We start from the raw sequence: 15,985 nt of genomic DNA, 5'->3' as shown, positions 1-15,985 counted from the left end.
AGAGCTAAGAGAAACAGAAGGCAAGGTAGATTCCTTTGGTCAGATTAGAATCTGGAAGTGCTATGGTCAGAATAATTTCTTCTCCACTCTGAAAAGGTACTACCATGCGCCTTCTTGCTAACAGCACTGCACAGATCTCTACCTAGCGACTCAGACATAGACTCACTACTGCATGAATCACTCCCACACGTTCAAACCCATCAAAATCATACACATCCTTTAAATCATCATCATCCACACTATCAGCATAAACTACCTTACGCAGATTAATATGCACAACAGTACATCATATTCAGTGCTTTAAGAGTGATGAAAAATGTGTGGACCTAAAATAGGTCTGACCCAACAAGCATATCTAAGAAAATTTCAAAAGAGGCATGGTCTTTGTAACCAATAGTACGACCTAATATGTGAGAAAGAATCCCGTTCCTGGCAAATCCTTAAAAGGAGATTATAAGAACGGTCAGCCTCAGGGTGGTCTTCCCCCACATTTTTGCTTTCTACCTTCCTGTTTTTACAAATTCATTTTAGTTAACCTAAGGACTCTGTGCACTTTACAAATGCTACGAAAGTGCCAACGATCACTCCTAAAATTAGGTTATACCGGATTGGCACACTTAATTTACTTGTAAGTCCCTAGTAAACGGGTATACCATACAACGCTACTAGTGGGTGTGCAGCACTTATTGTGCCACCCACATAAGTAGCCTCTAAAAACATGTCCCAAATCTGCCATTGCAGCCTGTATGCAGTTTTAAACTATCAAGTTTTACTTGGCAAAAAAAACAAAAAACTTTGCCAGGCCTTAAAGATCCTTTTTAATACATATACATCACCCTAATTTAGGCTCTAGACAGCACGTAGGGCTGGGTGCATTGCAATTAAAAGGTTGGACATATACTTTTAAGTTTTACAAATCCTGGTAGTGAAAAACTCTCAAATTCGTTTTTCCACTACTGTGGGGCCTACCTCTCACGTAGGATAATATTGGGTTACCAAATTACATTTAATAAATGATACCTTTTGATTGAGGGCAGACAGAAAAGTCATGTTTGGAGTCTGAGGAATTGTAATTCAAATTGTCTTTAATGGTAAAGTCAGATTTTAAGTCACAATTCTGAAAATGCTGCTTTTAGAAAGGGGATTCATTCATGCGTTTTGCCGATTGGAGCATAAGTTCTTTTGCCCGTTTAAAAATCTGCTGCTCGATTTTATATTGATGCATTTGGTATCTTTGAGCCTTGTGCAAAATTGATTTTTGGCAAGCATTTTCAGGTTTTGTTCCTTTCCAACACGGAGTCCTGATGATCGTCTTATGGAATATTTTAGTCAACTGAGACCGAAACGTCGACAGTGTGTCCTCTCTAACAGCATTGATAACATTGCGCTTCAGTCCTCAGTGCAAATGAAAATTATGCAGGACTGTGGATTTATAAACTTGCACAGTTAAGAGGATTGTGCACTTCCTCCGAATTGAATGCAAACTACGAAATACACAGGGATTGCAGGGTGGCGCCAGTGTTATATCAATGTATTGCTGTATATACTGTGCTGTCTATGCCTGTGATGTAATATGGACTTCTTTTCTGTATTAAAAAAAAACGTTCTTCCTTATAACAATGCACTTCTGATTAACTGAATAATTTCCTGATGGTTAGCTGTTGGATAATTATGTTGACCAATATATTATTTTGCCAATTGGAATACAAATAATTCCTCAAGGAACACGTTTATTTTCTAACGGTATCACCCAGTTCCCTGGGAGAAGATTGGGTTGCACCGTCGTATAAAATACTTTTAGAAACTTGGCATTTTGTTGTCCTAACCATTTGGAGCCTGCAGTCTGCTTCTAGGGTCACATAACTGGGTGTAGTTGGCAGTTGACCGTTGTATATTCCTCCCACAGTCCCACAACAGGGGGACTAAGTTTGCCTGGGTGGTAATCTCAAACAGGATGGGGGGGGGGGCTGTTCACAGCAACACTTGCACTTCCGTAGACTATTTCCTGCTCTCACACAAATAGCTACACTAGCCTATTGTGCCTGCAGACAGAATGGGACCACGGCAGGGAGGCAGGAAAATTCAGACACTTCTGTGAGGAAAAGCTTTCAGAAGTTTCTCCAACTTCAAAAGAGGCACAAGACATACAAAAATAGAACCCTCAGACTCACTCTTCAGTTCACTCCTGAACCTGCAGAAGGACCGCCCGCTTCTGTGGCCTGCTGTGTACTTCAGAAGGAATGCTTTGCTGCAACACAGAGCACTGCTGCCTGAAGCCTGCTGTGAGACACCCCAGAGGTCTTCCCTGCTCTTCTACATGAACCAGGACTTCCAGAGTGACTTGAAGGGCTAGTCGGCTGGCCTTTTGATCACAGTCTCAGGGACAGAAGATTCCAACCATCTTGAATCTGTACTGGGACCCTGCCTGAGTGAGCCTGGTCATCCAAGTAGTGCCGCTTCAGGCCTGGACCTTTGGAAGTGGTGCTAAAGGTACCCATATAGCCCAAATCCAAAACTTGAGACTTAGAAATTAGAAGAGTGCAGGACCTACTGCCCAAGGTGCATCACCTGTCACTGTGACTTCGCTGTACCTCCTTCTAATCCCCGAAGCAGCAAATCCTGTTCAGCAGCCTTTCACAGAAAGGGTCCAGCCTCGTGGAGCCCTCGTTGGCTACAGCCTGCAGCTTTGTCCTCTGGAGATTTTCAACTCCTAAAAAAGACAATAAGTCTAAATGTAAGAATCTTCACCGCAGCTTTGTCCATTGGCTCCTCGACGAAGACACCTCCTTCTCGGACACCACCAGATTCCCAATACACTTCGTGTATCAGGCCCATGTTCCATTGCGGTCGGCCATAATTTTAGACTTTGCTCTAGTCTCGTGGAACCAGCCACATCAACCAAGAACCTAATTTCTCAGAAAGTTTAACTCAGCAAAGAACAGAAATCAGTACGCAAAAAAATTAAATAGTATACATAGCTGTACTTTCTTTGGTCATGAGCAAGAAAACACTTGACAGTAAATTTGAAAGTAATCCGCAACATCTTTTCTTCTTATGCCTACCCTAGGAGAGTCAAGTACACAAAAGAGAAAACAGATTTGCCACAAACTGTGAGTTGCAACTATGGCCTGTGACAGCAAAGTGGGTATACAATCTGCCACTAAGCAGGCAAAAGACAGAGAAAGTGGTCCTTAATTCACTGCCCAAGCTCAATGGCACACTTAGAGCGCTGATCATACCTAACATTTCTGACACCATCAGTACACATCACTTAGATGGTTTATTAAAACATGGTTCACATTCACAATACTGCTTTTTTTGTCCTCATAATCCGCCATGTTATGTGAACTGGTGGTGCACGCCGTCACGTTATATCCATTTATGTATTAAGGATATAGATTTTTCTGCCTCTTCCGTTTTGTAATGCTCCTCAGTTATATCACAATAAACAAATCTCTGCTTATTTAACTCCTGCCTGATGAAAACACCTGAATGGTTGCTCTGTTCCAAAGACGAATTTTGCTTTTTAAAATTATGCACAAGGACAAAAAAGAACATATTTAAAATGAATGAAAAAAAGATTCAGAATGGTACACAGAGTTCATCTTTAATACGTTTCTTTCACTGACAATTTACAATAGAAATGCAAACACAGCAGTCAGTTATTATTACACTTTCCACACTTAAACTTGCAAATGATTCCACACATCAACACTAACACATGGTGAATTGAACACATAAAACAAGTTAATATTGTGAAAAACAAATACAAATCAGGCACTAACAAAAAACAGAGGCAATGACTGCAGGACGATAACCGCTGGGTTACTGAGGCTGGCAACATAATGCAGATCGGTCTGCTATACTGCAGAGACATGTCTGGCCATTTAAAAGTGATCATTTTTTTCTGAAAATTCTGCAAAGAATTGTTGCCTCTGAAAGACACTCTGTGATGTATTATAGAAAATGCAATAATTTGGGGACTGTCAGACTAGTAAGAGATTCTGTGCACTAACAATCCCTAGCATCCTGTCTTTAAAGCCAGTGATCAGTGCCACATTCACAAAGGGCTGCTCGGCGAGGAAGTCATCAGCAGCACTCACGCAAATATATATATAGTTTTTTTTAATGAGTTTTGCTGCGATAAAAACCATTGCTTCAAGAGGAAAAGCAAACAAGGGGAGGCATCCTGAAGAGAGTGTTATATACAGAAGACAAGACAGCTTTTGGGACAGGTAAGCAAGGTGGAGCCCAATAGTAGGTGATGTGATAAATTGTGAAGAAAGGAGTTTTATCAATATACAGTAAACTGACTCTACCCATGAAAGTTATGATTTAGGTTGAGTGCTGGCAATCCTGTGCAAAACCTCCCCAAATTAAGGAAATTATGATAGCAGGCATGCAATTTAGACTTCTTACAGAGAGGAGGCAACAGTATTTGTTAAAGGGAGGACCTCCATCTGGAATTCTTTTTGCGTTATTCCAATCAACACACTCCATTAACTTCCTATTTACCCATTCAAACTATTGCTTGGGTAAATCAATGTGTGGCTTTTTATAAACAGTACCATTCACATCAAGATTACCTTGCGCTGATGACTATAGACTTGAGAATTAAAAGGAGTTTGATGTATAATGCATATCATGCGTCCAGTAAGACAGCCTCTGGGTTAAGTTGCTTTAAATAGTCATCTTTTGGCAAATCAAATTAATGGATAATTTCCAAAGCAAGAAGGCTACGCTGGTTAACATATGAACCTTTCATAAAAGTAAATCTATGAGATAAGAGCAGCAGCAATCTTGTGAATTTAAAGGTTTACTCAAACCTGTCAAGAAGAAAAGTAGGATTCAACTTGTAAGTGTATGTTGGTTTTTTTTTTTATTTGCGTGAATTCATAGCTGTGAAACGATTTGCACTCAAGTTTTTCACATACAAACCTCCTTGTGGATGGGCGAGCCATTCATGAGAAACCAATTCAATTTCAGTAAAGTAATGAAAGAACACATGCTGCCCTATGTCATTCGAGTTTCAGCAGTCCAACCGCATGACTGCTATGAATTTGTCGTAACGGAAGCGTTCCCAAACACAGGTGGAACCGGGAGGAGCGAAGAAACTGCTAATTGCAATGCCACACTTGTTAGGAATGTTTTTTGCAGGAAGTAGTACGCTGAGAGGTGATAGCCAATGCTTAAATGATTGCCCAAATTTACCATGAAATTAGAACACAAAATGAAAGCAGAAGGCATCAGCAATGGCCAAGGCAGTGGCCCTGCAGATTGCTGAAATAGGTCAGTCTTTGAATTTAGCTGTATTCGGTCTTTCACTTTAAAATAATGCGCATCCAATCGACGAGGACAGTTTCTCTTTTACGTTCGTATTAAAAAGACATGCAGATCCTACATGTACGAAATCTTTTAATGTCAGGAATGTCTGAGGATTGCATCTAGTTCTGATGGTTCTGGACTTGGTATGGATTTTTGTCTAAATTCCCATTAGTGAAGACAGGATCTTTTTTCAGGTGGCCAAATGGATAACATACCGTCTATTTGAGAAGCGCACATACCTTTTGCTGCCGAATAACATTTTTTGTAACCCACTTCAATGGTACTCATTTTACTGACCTAGGAAGGTTGAAAGGCTGAGTGCACCCATCCAGATTTGAACCTGTGACCATTAGGTTAAATAAAGACTCCTGGAGTACAAGCATTAGTCCACTGAGCCAACAAATTTGTGACCTGACATTTTATCATGCTGCACAAACAAATGCTGCACCAACAAATCCCCCGCTCAGTCATGTAAATTTAATGACCATTAAGCAGTACAATATGATTTCCTAAATCAGGCACTGACCTTAAAATATAGTAGTTCAACTCTTTTGAGAACAGGGTCCTTACTGAAGCTTGTGTATCCACACTAACCAAAGAATAAAGAACAAAATCTATTGAATTTAGGGAGCTTGATTACTGGAAACAATTTGTTTTCTCCTTTTTACAGAAAGTATATCGCTTAGAAATCCTTCCAGATGAAATGAAGTAAATTCTATTGCACCCTTCTGAAGGAGTTCTTGAAATTCTTGTTGCACTAAACTCTGATCTGTGTGAGACAGTTGAAAAGAAGTTCTATTTGGCAACATTTTGTAGCTTGAAGACCCAATAGTCTTAGGAAACTTGATGGCAATCTTCTATAAAAATGCCATGGAACCTGTTAATAATAAAGGAGGATTTGTACACTTACTGTTAGAGGAATCTCTTGAATGTCCTCTTTGAAATTGATTTTTGAAACCTCTACTTCTTTGTAGGCAACAGGAGGATCTATTGTTGAATCCATGGTTTCCTCTTGAAGGAAAGAATTGGAACCTGGAGTAAAGTTAAAATATACTGGGAGAAAATCCTCCCCTTCTGCTGGTACTTAAAACAACAAAAACAAAAATCCTTACTCAAAGCCCAACATTCACTCTGTCAATAGCGTTTGATCTATTGTAAAAGGGCTCACATATTAAGGAATCTCTTTCATGAACTGGTCTCTTAAAAGACTTTGAGAAGAACTGGACAGTTAGAGGGCAAGACAAGATCAAGCAACCCTCTATATTGTGTTTCACAGTAAGAGTCACCCTTCAAACCGAAAACATGGCCCCTGTGTGAATGAAAGGTATTGAAGTGCTGGGGTGCGGTACATGAGGGTGCTCAGAGGCAAACTGTACTTTCCCGTTAAGATGGGGAAAATCATTGCTCCCTACTAGCAGTGTCTGATATTGGGACATCACAAACACTGTCCCGTTGTATACACAGACTAGAATGGTAGGCTGTAGGTTTAATGTCTACAGCATTCATTCTTGCATTTTATTATCCTTGGGTTATTACAACCAGATTGGAATAAATGGCCACCTTCGGTGCAGCTCTGGAGGGTCGTTGATGGACAAAGGGTCTTGCAATATTTCCATTCATAACACAGTTTCTATTGTTTTGTTTTCTGCGCAAAACATAACTTTCTTGTTCATCTGCCTTTCATGTCCATGGTTTCGTTTAGCATAGTTTTCCAGTCATGAGTATCCAAACACAAGACACATGTGAACCTCATGAAAATTCACTGACTGAAACACAATACACTTAAAATATTCATAGTTCGGTCAAAGCAGCAGGAAGCTTCCTTTACATCAAAAATGTGGGGTGACTTTACAAGTCATCCTTGGAATAAGATTAGAAAGCACATTTCCAATTCAAAGTGAAAAAATAGCAAGACCGTAAATAAGAAACATGATGTAAACTAATTACTATGTTATGTGGAAGAGACCAAATGTTGAAGAAGCTTGAGATAGGAAGAGAGTCTAGGCACAAAATATAAGAGCAGCAGAGTGAATGCTCAGGCCTCGCTTTGGTAAACAATATTTACTAAGGAAGTGCAAGTGAACAGCCTCAAAAACATTGATTACTAGAAATATTTGAAACAGAAAACTCTCCTCAAAAAGTTCAATCAAGCTGGTCCCACATATGGATAACACTTGGTTTATACAAAATAGATGTCAGTCATAACCATTACTTGCTCCGAGACCATATTACTCTGGTGCTTCCTGTAAAAGTCTAAAAATTCCAAAGAGGAAAAGCTTACAAGACCAGGAATTTCCAAGGTCCATGTCACCTTTCTCTATAGTGACTAACTGAGAAACCAGTGTGTAAAAGGGAGGGAGGCAGGAGTATGTGGGGAGGAGACTAAGAGTATCTTTTGGAACCCCAAACTTGACACTCAATGAGCCTTGACAGCAAATCGTTCAGTCAGGATATGTGCCCAATGCTTTATCCAAATCTTTACAAACCAAGAGACTGTATCAAATGTGCTCAGAGGCGCCAGGTATAGCTGCATATCAGGAGCCATTTTGTTTTTTAAAAACTAAGGGCCAAATTTATAGTTTCTGGTGATAGAAAGCATACCAATTTCAGGAGTACAGAGTAGAATGAATGGGCAGACCTAAATCTTCAGAAAAGAACACCAAGACAAATCTCAATTACCACTAAGATGGAGGTATCTTCCCCCAGCTAGGATACATCCTAATGGAGTCAGGGAGTTCTCTAAAGGTGCGGGAAGATACGTTCAGAAAACTTAACAAGAGATCCTCAGCAGTCGTTGGCAACTTTGGGCCAAAACAGGTGGAAATTGGCGACTCAATCATAACAGAATAATTTGTTGCCCACTAAAGACTAGGCAGATGGTACAAGTTCAAATAAAAAGGCACAATATTCTGAAAGCCTTTAAGGGCATGGCTTCACTCCTGAGGCTACCCTTTGTCTCCTCCCTCACTGGCTTATAATCTACAACCCCACACAACATACTTTTTTACAAAGAATTAAATTTCATGTTGTGGTGTGCCCTCTTGGTTGGAACTGCTGTACTTCAGGACTCGGAATATCCAAGTTTCACAGGATTGTACTGATCACCGAGAAATTACAACTTTAAAGCCTGGACTTGCCTTTCAGACGTACCTTGCACACTACACTTAGTGATGCATTTAAATGATACAACCTCTTAAACCTCTCTGGGCCAACAGTTCAACAATACTTATTTGCTGGCAATAAACCAACATTTGAGCAAAAGTACTGCATAAGTCAAGCACAGTGTATACAGCCAAAGCCTGGACTTGAAGAACAGTGAAAACATAATTCCTCAAGGACGTGATTGAGGATAAATGGTGTAACAGAAGATGGCCTAAAAAAAGGAGAGATTGTAGAGCGGTCTGAAATGCCCACCCGATGACTTGCTGCAACCACTTCAAACAACTTCTACCTTCAGATTCATGTTTAAAGACATCAACAATATTTACAACATAAAACATCATTAAAGCTTAAGAATAATTGAAGTCTTTCTAAAGGATGTGAACAGATTTAAACTGTACTTCTCTCACCAGTATATGCAATATTGTAATGAAGTTTGTTCACTCTCCTGAAGCACTCTAGCTCTTTGACATGACCGACAGTGCTGGAATATGGGAACTGAGAAATATCCATGTCTACAGAAAGTTCACTAAAGACATAACACATCCTCATTCTTAGCTTCAGTCCTAGGATTATCGTCTTCGGACCCGTGCATATTCTGCACTACTATATTCCTCTTCTTCCTCCTCTTCCTCCTCCTCCTCCTCCTCTTCACTCTCGACCTCTACTGGCTTCTTGGATCTTTTTGTTTGAAGGGTGCTTTGGGCACTCTGTGGAAAGAACCATTTATCAGGTATTTAGGTTTCACAGAGTAGATCAACTTCAAGCAGTGCGGTGATTTCCAGGTATTCCTTATATGATAAATGTATATATCTAGAATGGCATTTTCAATCATCGGACATATCTTTTCTGAGTTAAAAGACAATCAAACATTTTGCCTACTTGAAGGACACCAGACATCTTTTAAAGAGACCCAAAAGCAATCTTTTCTTTTAAATGTTGCCCAATAAAAGGCAAATTTTCTGTGTTTTGTTTTTAAGAACAGAAAGCAAGAGCTGGAAATCAAATAAGCTGAAACAAGTTTAACCTTCTTTACTAAATAAAAAAAACTAATATGAAACAATCATAGATGTAGCCTTTTTGGGACAGAAATTCATATGCTTAGTAAACACTATAAGATAAGGTCTGCAGTGATGAAGTAGACACCCCACCCCCGCCTTCAAAAATTCAATGGTCTTACAAATTAAGACATAGCTGACATTTGTGTACTCCCCTAAGTCCTAAAAGTAGTTAAATGTAACCTCATGGAACAAAGCAAATAATGTATACTTATTTACATTTGTCAGTATTTATTAAACAAAAAATAGTCAACTTTCAATAGCTTTACATTTAAACGTAAGTGCAAACTATGATTTAGAAAATCAATAACTCCAAGTAAACATTAACACTAAGTTTCAGTCTCTCACGTGACCTGCGAGAACTCTGGCTGTCTTAAGCAAAAAAAAACCTTTAGCTTGTGATGTACAAGAGCACTCTTTTATGCCCATAATCTCTTTAGGCCCCGCCATAGTATCTTAGAGATGCTGAGACTTGGACTCGGACATGGCAATTTAAAAATCTTGATTCTTTTCTTGTTCAGCAATTACATACTGTATTTTCTGGTGTGTTTTGGACCATTGTACAGTTGTGAGATCCACTTTCGGGTAAGCTTTAGCTGTTGGACAGATGGTCTCACATTTTCCTCCAGAACATGCTAGCTTATAGATGAATTAATGGCAGACTCATTGACTGACAGTTAAGATCCTGCGGCAGCAGAGCAGGCTCAAATCATCACGCCACAAACACCATTATGGACACCTGGTAGGAGGAGCTTGTAGTGATACGGAGTGTTCGGTTTTTATCAAACATGTAGTGAGTTACAGTCAAACTCCTCCCAATTATTTTCATATGTCCTGAGGACACAGTTGCATGTTTTTTGATTCATTTAGTTGCTTTTTAACAAACATAGCCCAAGTTGCTGTCTAACAAACAAGGCTATCCATCATGGCTGTCCTTCATTGAAAGCCCTACTAGTTAAGTATTCTTCCAATGAGAAAATCATGAACACTAAAGTGTCTAAGGTTCCTAAAATATTTCTGGGAGCATCAGGTCTGGTGGTGTAATCAGCAGCCACCTCACACTTTCTCCATTTTAAATTAGAGTTCTCATTAATTTAAAAGGACCTCGTATTGTTTGAAAATAAAAATAGCCGATTGATCAGCAGCAACAAATCTTTCTTAGAGAAAGTCATGGATCCCTTTTGACCTAGGTTTATTTGATATGTTACTACAAACTTCAATTCTCCAGGCCAAACTGAAAAATTGTCTGAATTTTATAGGTAGGTGATAGCATAATCAAGTGTACCTGTTTGGCAGCATCTGATTCTAATTAAATGCTTAATTGATAAGGGAGCAGGAAGGGTGCAGTTTTTTTTTATAAATACAATTTTCCTGAGTGTTAGTAACTATTTTTTGTTTTATAAATGATGACAATATAAACATGAGGTGTGTTATTTTTCACATTAAAGCTAAATGTATTTAATGTTAGGACTTGGTGAGGACTAGACAGTTAGTTATATACAAATATGCAAAACCACAGACTCTCAGAGGTTGTACTTTTTAATCAATTTAGTGTAGTTAGTGCAATCGGTCACTCACCTGACTGCCTATGGACCACGGCAAGCTGGAGGAAGGATTTGTTGCATGGACTGGTCTTATATCTTGGGTTCCTTGACTCATACGGATTGCTGATCTAAAATCCTGTTTTAGATAATTAGCACCTCAGATTTAAATCACAATACAAAAGAACGCAACAAACAGAACACAAGATATTTGCAAATAAATTCAAACCACAACAGGTTCAAAGAGCTGTGGAGTCATGCCACGCAGAGATCGCGAACTTGCACACCGCATCTGTAGCGGTTTCAGCCCAGCTCTCTGTGCTCTCTGCTGTGCTCTCTGCCAAGCTTCAGTATGCCCATCACCTGCTGCAGGAACAATCTATGTAAAAAGTTCTTTTTTTTTTTTTAAACCTGTTTATTACTTCAGTACGCAGTTATAATAATACAGGCCTATAATATGGTTCACAATGCAGATTTACTACACTAATTTGCGTCTGTTTGTGTAGGGTTTGTTCCCCCTTGACCATTCCGTGTAGCAATTCTTTTCTTTAATAACATTGAAAAACAGTAAACTATATACATCGGTAGAACCATGGCGGCAATAGTGGGGATACTTCCTTTCTCTAGGGGTGACGTGGAATAATCTAGCATGGGATTGTCATCACTCCAGGGTGGGGATTGTGTCGGGCGTGAGAGAAGTGGGATGCGCTAGTCTCTAGTGTGCTCCGCGCATGTGGGTGGAGGAGTCGGGGAGGGGTACTATCAATCTCCTGGGTTTATGTGTTACTTGCACTGCTGTGTGTCGGCGGTGTGTTCACCTCGCTATTGTCCTGGTGCACAAGCATGTGCATTCTCTCAAGCATTCATCAATGTCTCGTTCCGCATTCTCATACATGCGCACTGCTCGGAGGCAACATTGTTTAGCTACTCTCCATTCCCTTACATCCGCTTTCCATTGCAGAGCCTGGGGAGGGGGGGGGGGGTGGTCTGCCCGTCCAATGTATTGTGATGCCGCGCTGGGCCAGGATTATGCCCAGGAGGGTGAACCTATGTAGTACGAGCACCACCTTTTTTCAGTGTCGGGAGCACTCCCAGGAGGCACTGTTTTATAGACTCCTCGATGTGTACACCCGTGGCTGGCCGGATTCCCTGTATGACTTGCTCCCAGTAGGATTGCAGTCTAGCACATGTCCATGTCATGTGTATAAACTAGCAGAGTCGGTCCCCCAGCGTGGTCATGTGGCATAGCAATGGTCATTAAATCGTGCCAGTCTTTGTGGAGTTAAGTATGTACGATGCAGGTAGTAGAACTGGGTAAGCTTGAACCGAGCACTGCTGGACACTTCGCGTACATGCGCGAATGCACTCCTGCACTGACCGTTGGTGAGTGGGGGGAAGGTAGGTCTGCTTCCCATCTGTCTATAATTGGGGAGACCACAACTGTGCGGTCTTCTGTTAGGGCTTTGTATATCCACAAGATCAGTCCTCTAGTGGAACCCGAGTCTAATAGCAGTACAAGCCTATGTGAATCTTCAGGCTCGTCTGGGCAGGAGGTCCAAATCTCACGAACTGTACGTGGTGTTTTGGCATACTATAAAAAATGGTTAGGAAGGTCCCGTTCGCAAACAGGTCTCCCGTCGTCGTACATCCCCCCTCAGGCCCATTTGATGATGTCCATAACTGTTTGAATTCGGAGGAATACCTGCAACCATTGAAGTAGGTGCAGCGGCATATGGGGCCCCGCGATAACTAGTGTGACCACCTGTTCCCATGCTTCTGTTACTAGTCTGACTATGTGCGCGCAGTCTCCCTGTGCACTCGAGCACATCATGAGCCATCTCGGTAGGTCAGCACCACTGCTAAGGTCAGCCAGTAGTGCCTTTTCCGAGTTGCATCCGTCTGCTCACCATTGCACAGCAGATGTAGCAGCCACACATAGTAGTAGAGTCTGAAGTCTGGAAGTCCCAACTCTCCAATCTCAGTGCCTAGCTTCAGCACTTCTAATTTTACCCTATTTCGTCCCCGGCCCACACTAACTAAACCAGGAGGGAATTCAGGGTAGCGAAAAGGGATGCGATTAAATGAGTTTTGCATGGCGTATAAACATCGGGGGTCATGACCATCTGGGCTATGGCCAACCGGCCGATGACAAAGTGAGAGCTTGTTCTAGAACCGAACAGATTCCATCAGCCCTGTGATCACCGCCCCCATGTTCAGGGCATATTGGGCTTCTGGAGTGTGTCCCACTTGTATGCCCAGATAGCGAAAACTGTCCCTCTTCCAATTGAGTTCCACGTCGGGCAAGTCTGCAATGTTTTCCCCTGCCAGCGCGACCAATGGTGATTTGAGCTTTTTTTGGCAGTTTATGTGTAGGCCTGACACTGTCCTGAAGGCGGATAACACCTCCAGGAGTGCCGGTATCGCCTCTTCCGGCTGCTGGACATATAGGCGTGCGTCATTTGCATATAAGGAGATGACATGCGTGCATCCGTCCACTGTGATACCCCATTTGTTCATGTCGCGCCTCTGGCGGATCGCCAATGGCTCTACTGCTAGGGCAAAGAGGAGCGGGGATAATGGGCAGCTCTATCTTGTGCCCCTTGCAATGGGTATGGTACCCGATGCTAGGTCGCCATTGCAGACCCGGGCACCAGGCTGGTGGTAGAGAAGCTTGACCCAGTTTATGTATTCTCTCCCGAATCCCATTTTCTTTAGGAACTCCCACAGATATTCCCATCTCAAGGTATCGAAGGCCTTTTCGATGTCCAGGGCAACTACTGCTGCCCTAATGTCCCTGCCTGCCAACGAGTGCATCACGTGTGAAAGGCGGCAAAGGTTCATGTGTGTACCTCTTCTCGGCAAAGTTGTATTGGTCTTCGTGCACTAGCTGCACCACCACCCTGTTGAGGCGTGTCACTAGGACTTTAGCTAGGATTTTTACGTCTACTCCTTAGCATCTCTGCCGTGTTTCGGGAGCATAACAATATGCGCCTCTCTCATGGACTGTGGTAGGACCAAGAGTATTTTAGCTTCCTGCAAGGTGTCCAGCAACCGGGGAGCAGTATATCTGCGTAGGTCTGGTAGAATTCCACCAGCAAGCTGTCGGGCCCAGGGATTTACAATGAGCCATGCCCTGTGGTGCCTCCTTTTAGTTCATCAAGTTGAATTGTTGCCCCTAGATCGGTATTCTGTTCCCTCTGTGAGGGTTGGAAGAGGCATCTCATTCAGGAGTGAATCCCTTCTTGCGTAGTAACTGTGGTGCTGTCTGGGGAACGAAGCGTCAGTATAAGTGGGGGTGGGCATTCCCAGCAGAGGAGCCAGGCCAGCAGCCTACCCGATTTGTCACCCTCCCTGTGGAGCAGCTGACGATACTCGCGTCTTATGAAACAGTCTAGTCTGTCCCATACCTCTCCCAATCTGTGCTGCACTCATAGGAGAGCCCCACTCCCGTTCTTGTTCCATATGTTGTAGTCTGGTAAACTCGCCCTCCGCTTCAGTGAGCTCCCACTCCAACTGTCTCCTGGTGTCACCTATTTTGGACAGGCATGCTCTGCAAGTGACCACTTTCAGCGTGTCCCATTCCAGCCCTCTGTTGGCTGGGGATAACCAATTGGTGGCAAAAAAAAAAACTTTAAGACTTCTCCAATTTCTTCTCTAAATACTGCATCCAGAAAGGCTTCCGATCGCAGGCACCACAGTGGTACCCTCAATCTGCTGTGTTCCAACCCCCACTTGAGCAACACTGGGGCCTAGTCCGAAAGATAGGGGCCCAGTAGAGTGTCCTGGGCCACCGCCAGGGAGGCCTCCTCAGAGATCAGAAATCTACTGGAGGCAATTCGGGATGTGATGTAGCAGGTGTACCCATGTGAAGTGGGGTGCTGTTCATGCCAGATAACTACACAGTGTAGGCACGCCATAACGCTGCGCAGAGCCACTACCATGTTAGGTTTGGTGTGTAGTTTTGGGGGGTGTATGTCCAGGGTGCCATCTAGTACACAATTGAAGTCTCCTGCTCATATTAGTGGCGTCCACATGTAGGGGATTAGCTGTCTTTCTGGTTCTAAGTAAAAGATACCATAATGACATTTGGGGCGTAGACATTCACCAAGCACACTTCTATGCCACCCAACACACCATGCACTGCAACATGTCGACCCTCTATGTGTGCTTTGTAACCGTGGATCTGGAATGGGACTTGTGGGGCCACCCAGAATGAGGCCAAACTACTTAGGCTCCCTGGCGTCACAGATAAGTCTGCACTCTGTAGAGCTTTATGAATGAGTTTAAGCCCCACACGTTCCATTTTTATAAATTTAAAACATCCCACCTTTTTTCGACCGTTGGTTTCCCCACATCAGTTACTGGTTTCCCTGCCACCTTTGCCGTATCTAAAAACATTTGAAACTCCACACCCCCCTGCTAAACACTGCAGAAACAATTTGTGCATCCCCATGTGTATCCAACTCCCCTTACGCCCTACCCGCCTGCCCCTTTTCCCCCATAAGTAATTCAAGGTGAAGTCTGAAAGGTTCAGCGTCGCCGGCATGAAAGCGTTGATCCATAACTGTGAAAGAGTGAGTCGCTCTAGTTATCATTCAATCATTCAGCCCTGGCTGACTTTGCCTGCCATCAGGACTTACGTCACCCTACACTGCACTCAGTCATCCAAGGTACACTTTGTTCCAGGTGACTATGGCGCATGATCCGGCAAAGGGTGTACCAGTCAATACGTCTTCCTCAATCATAGTCTACACTCAAACTCACAGTCAGCCACCTAGTCACCCATCCGTCAGTCATGAAGAAGACTGAATAAGTAAAGAGAAGAGGAAGTGAAGAGAGAACAGTGTGCAACCACCCGCTGTACAGTTGTTTCCATCAAGTCTCGCTATTGTTAGGCCCATG

The 15,985-nt window shown here is 42.5% G+C and overlaps 1 protein-coding gene across 1 annotated transcript in view; it reads right to left on the bottom strand.

Annotated features, from left to right (window-relative positions):
- Window positions 1-3,586: 3,586 nt before the first annotated feature.
- CIBAR2 (CBY1 interacting BAR domain containing 2) overlaps window positions 3,587-15,985 on the bottom strand; it is an 82,803-nt gene continuing 70,404 nt past the window's right edge. Inside the window, exons 7-8 of the mRNA XM_085636811.1 lie at window positions 11,121-11,222; window positions 3,587-9,194 (exon numbers count right to left, since the gene is read on the bottom strand). Coding sequence (XP_085492937.1) covers window positions 9,057-9,194; window positions 11,121-11,222 — 240 coding nt within the window. The 3' untranslated portion in view covers window positions 3,587-9,056. The remainder of the gene's footprint in view (window positions 9,195-11,120; window positions 11,223-15,985) is intronic.

The sequence above is a fragment of the Triturus cristatus genome, chromosome 12, assembly GCF_964204655.1.
Source record: "Triturus cristatus chromosome 12, aTriCri1.1, whole genome shotgun sequence".
Taxonomy (NCBI): Eukaryota; Metazoa; Chordata; class Amphibia; order Caudata; family Salamandridae; genus Triturus; species Triturus cristatus.
Note: the sequence above shows the minus strand (reverse complement) of the source record. Positions and strands in the feature narration are given on the sequence as shown.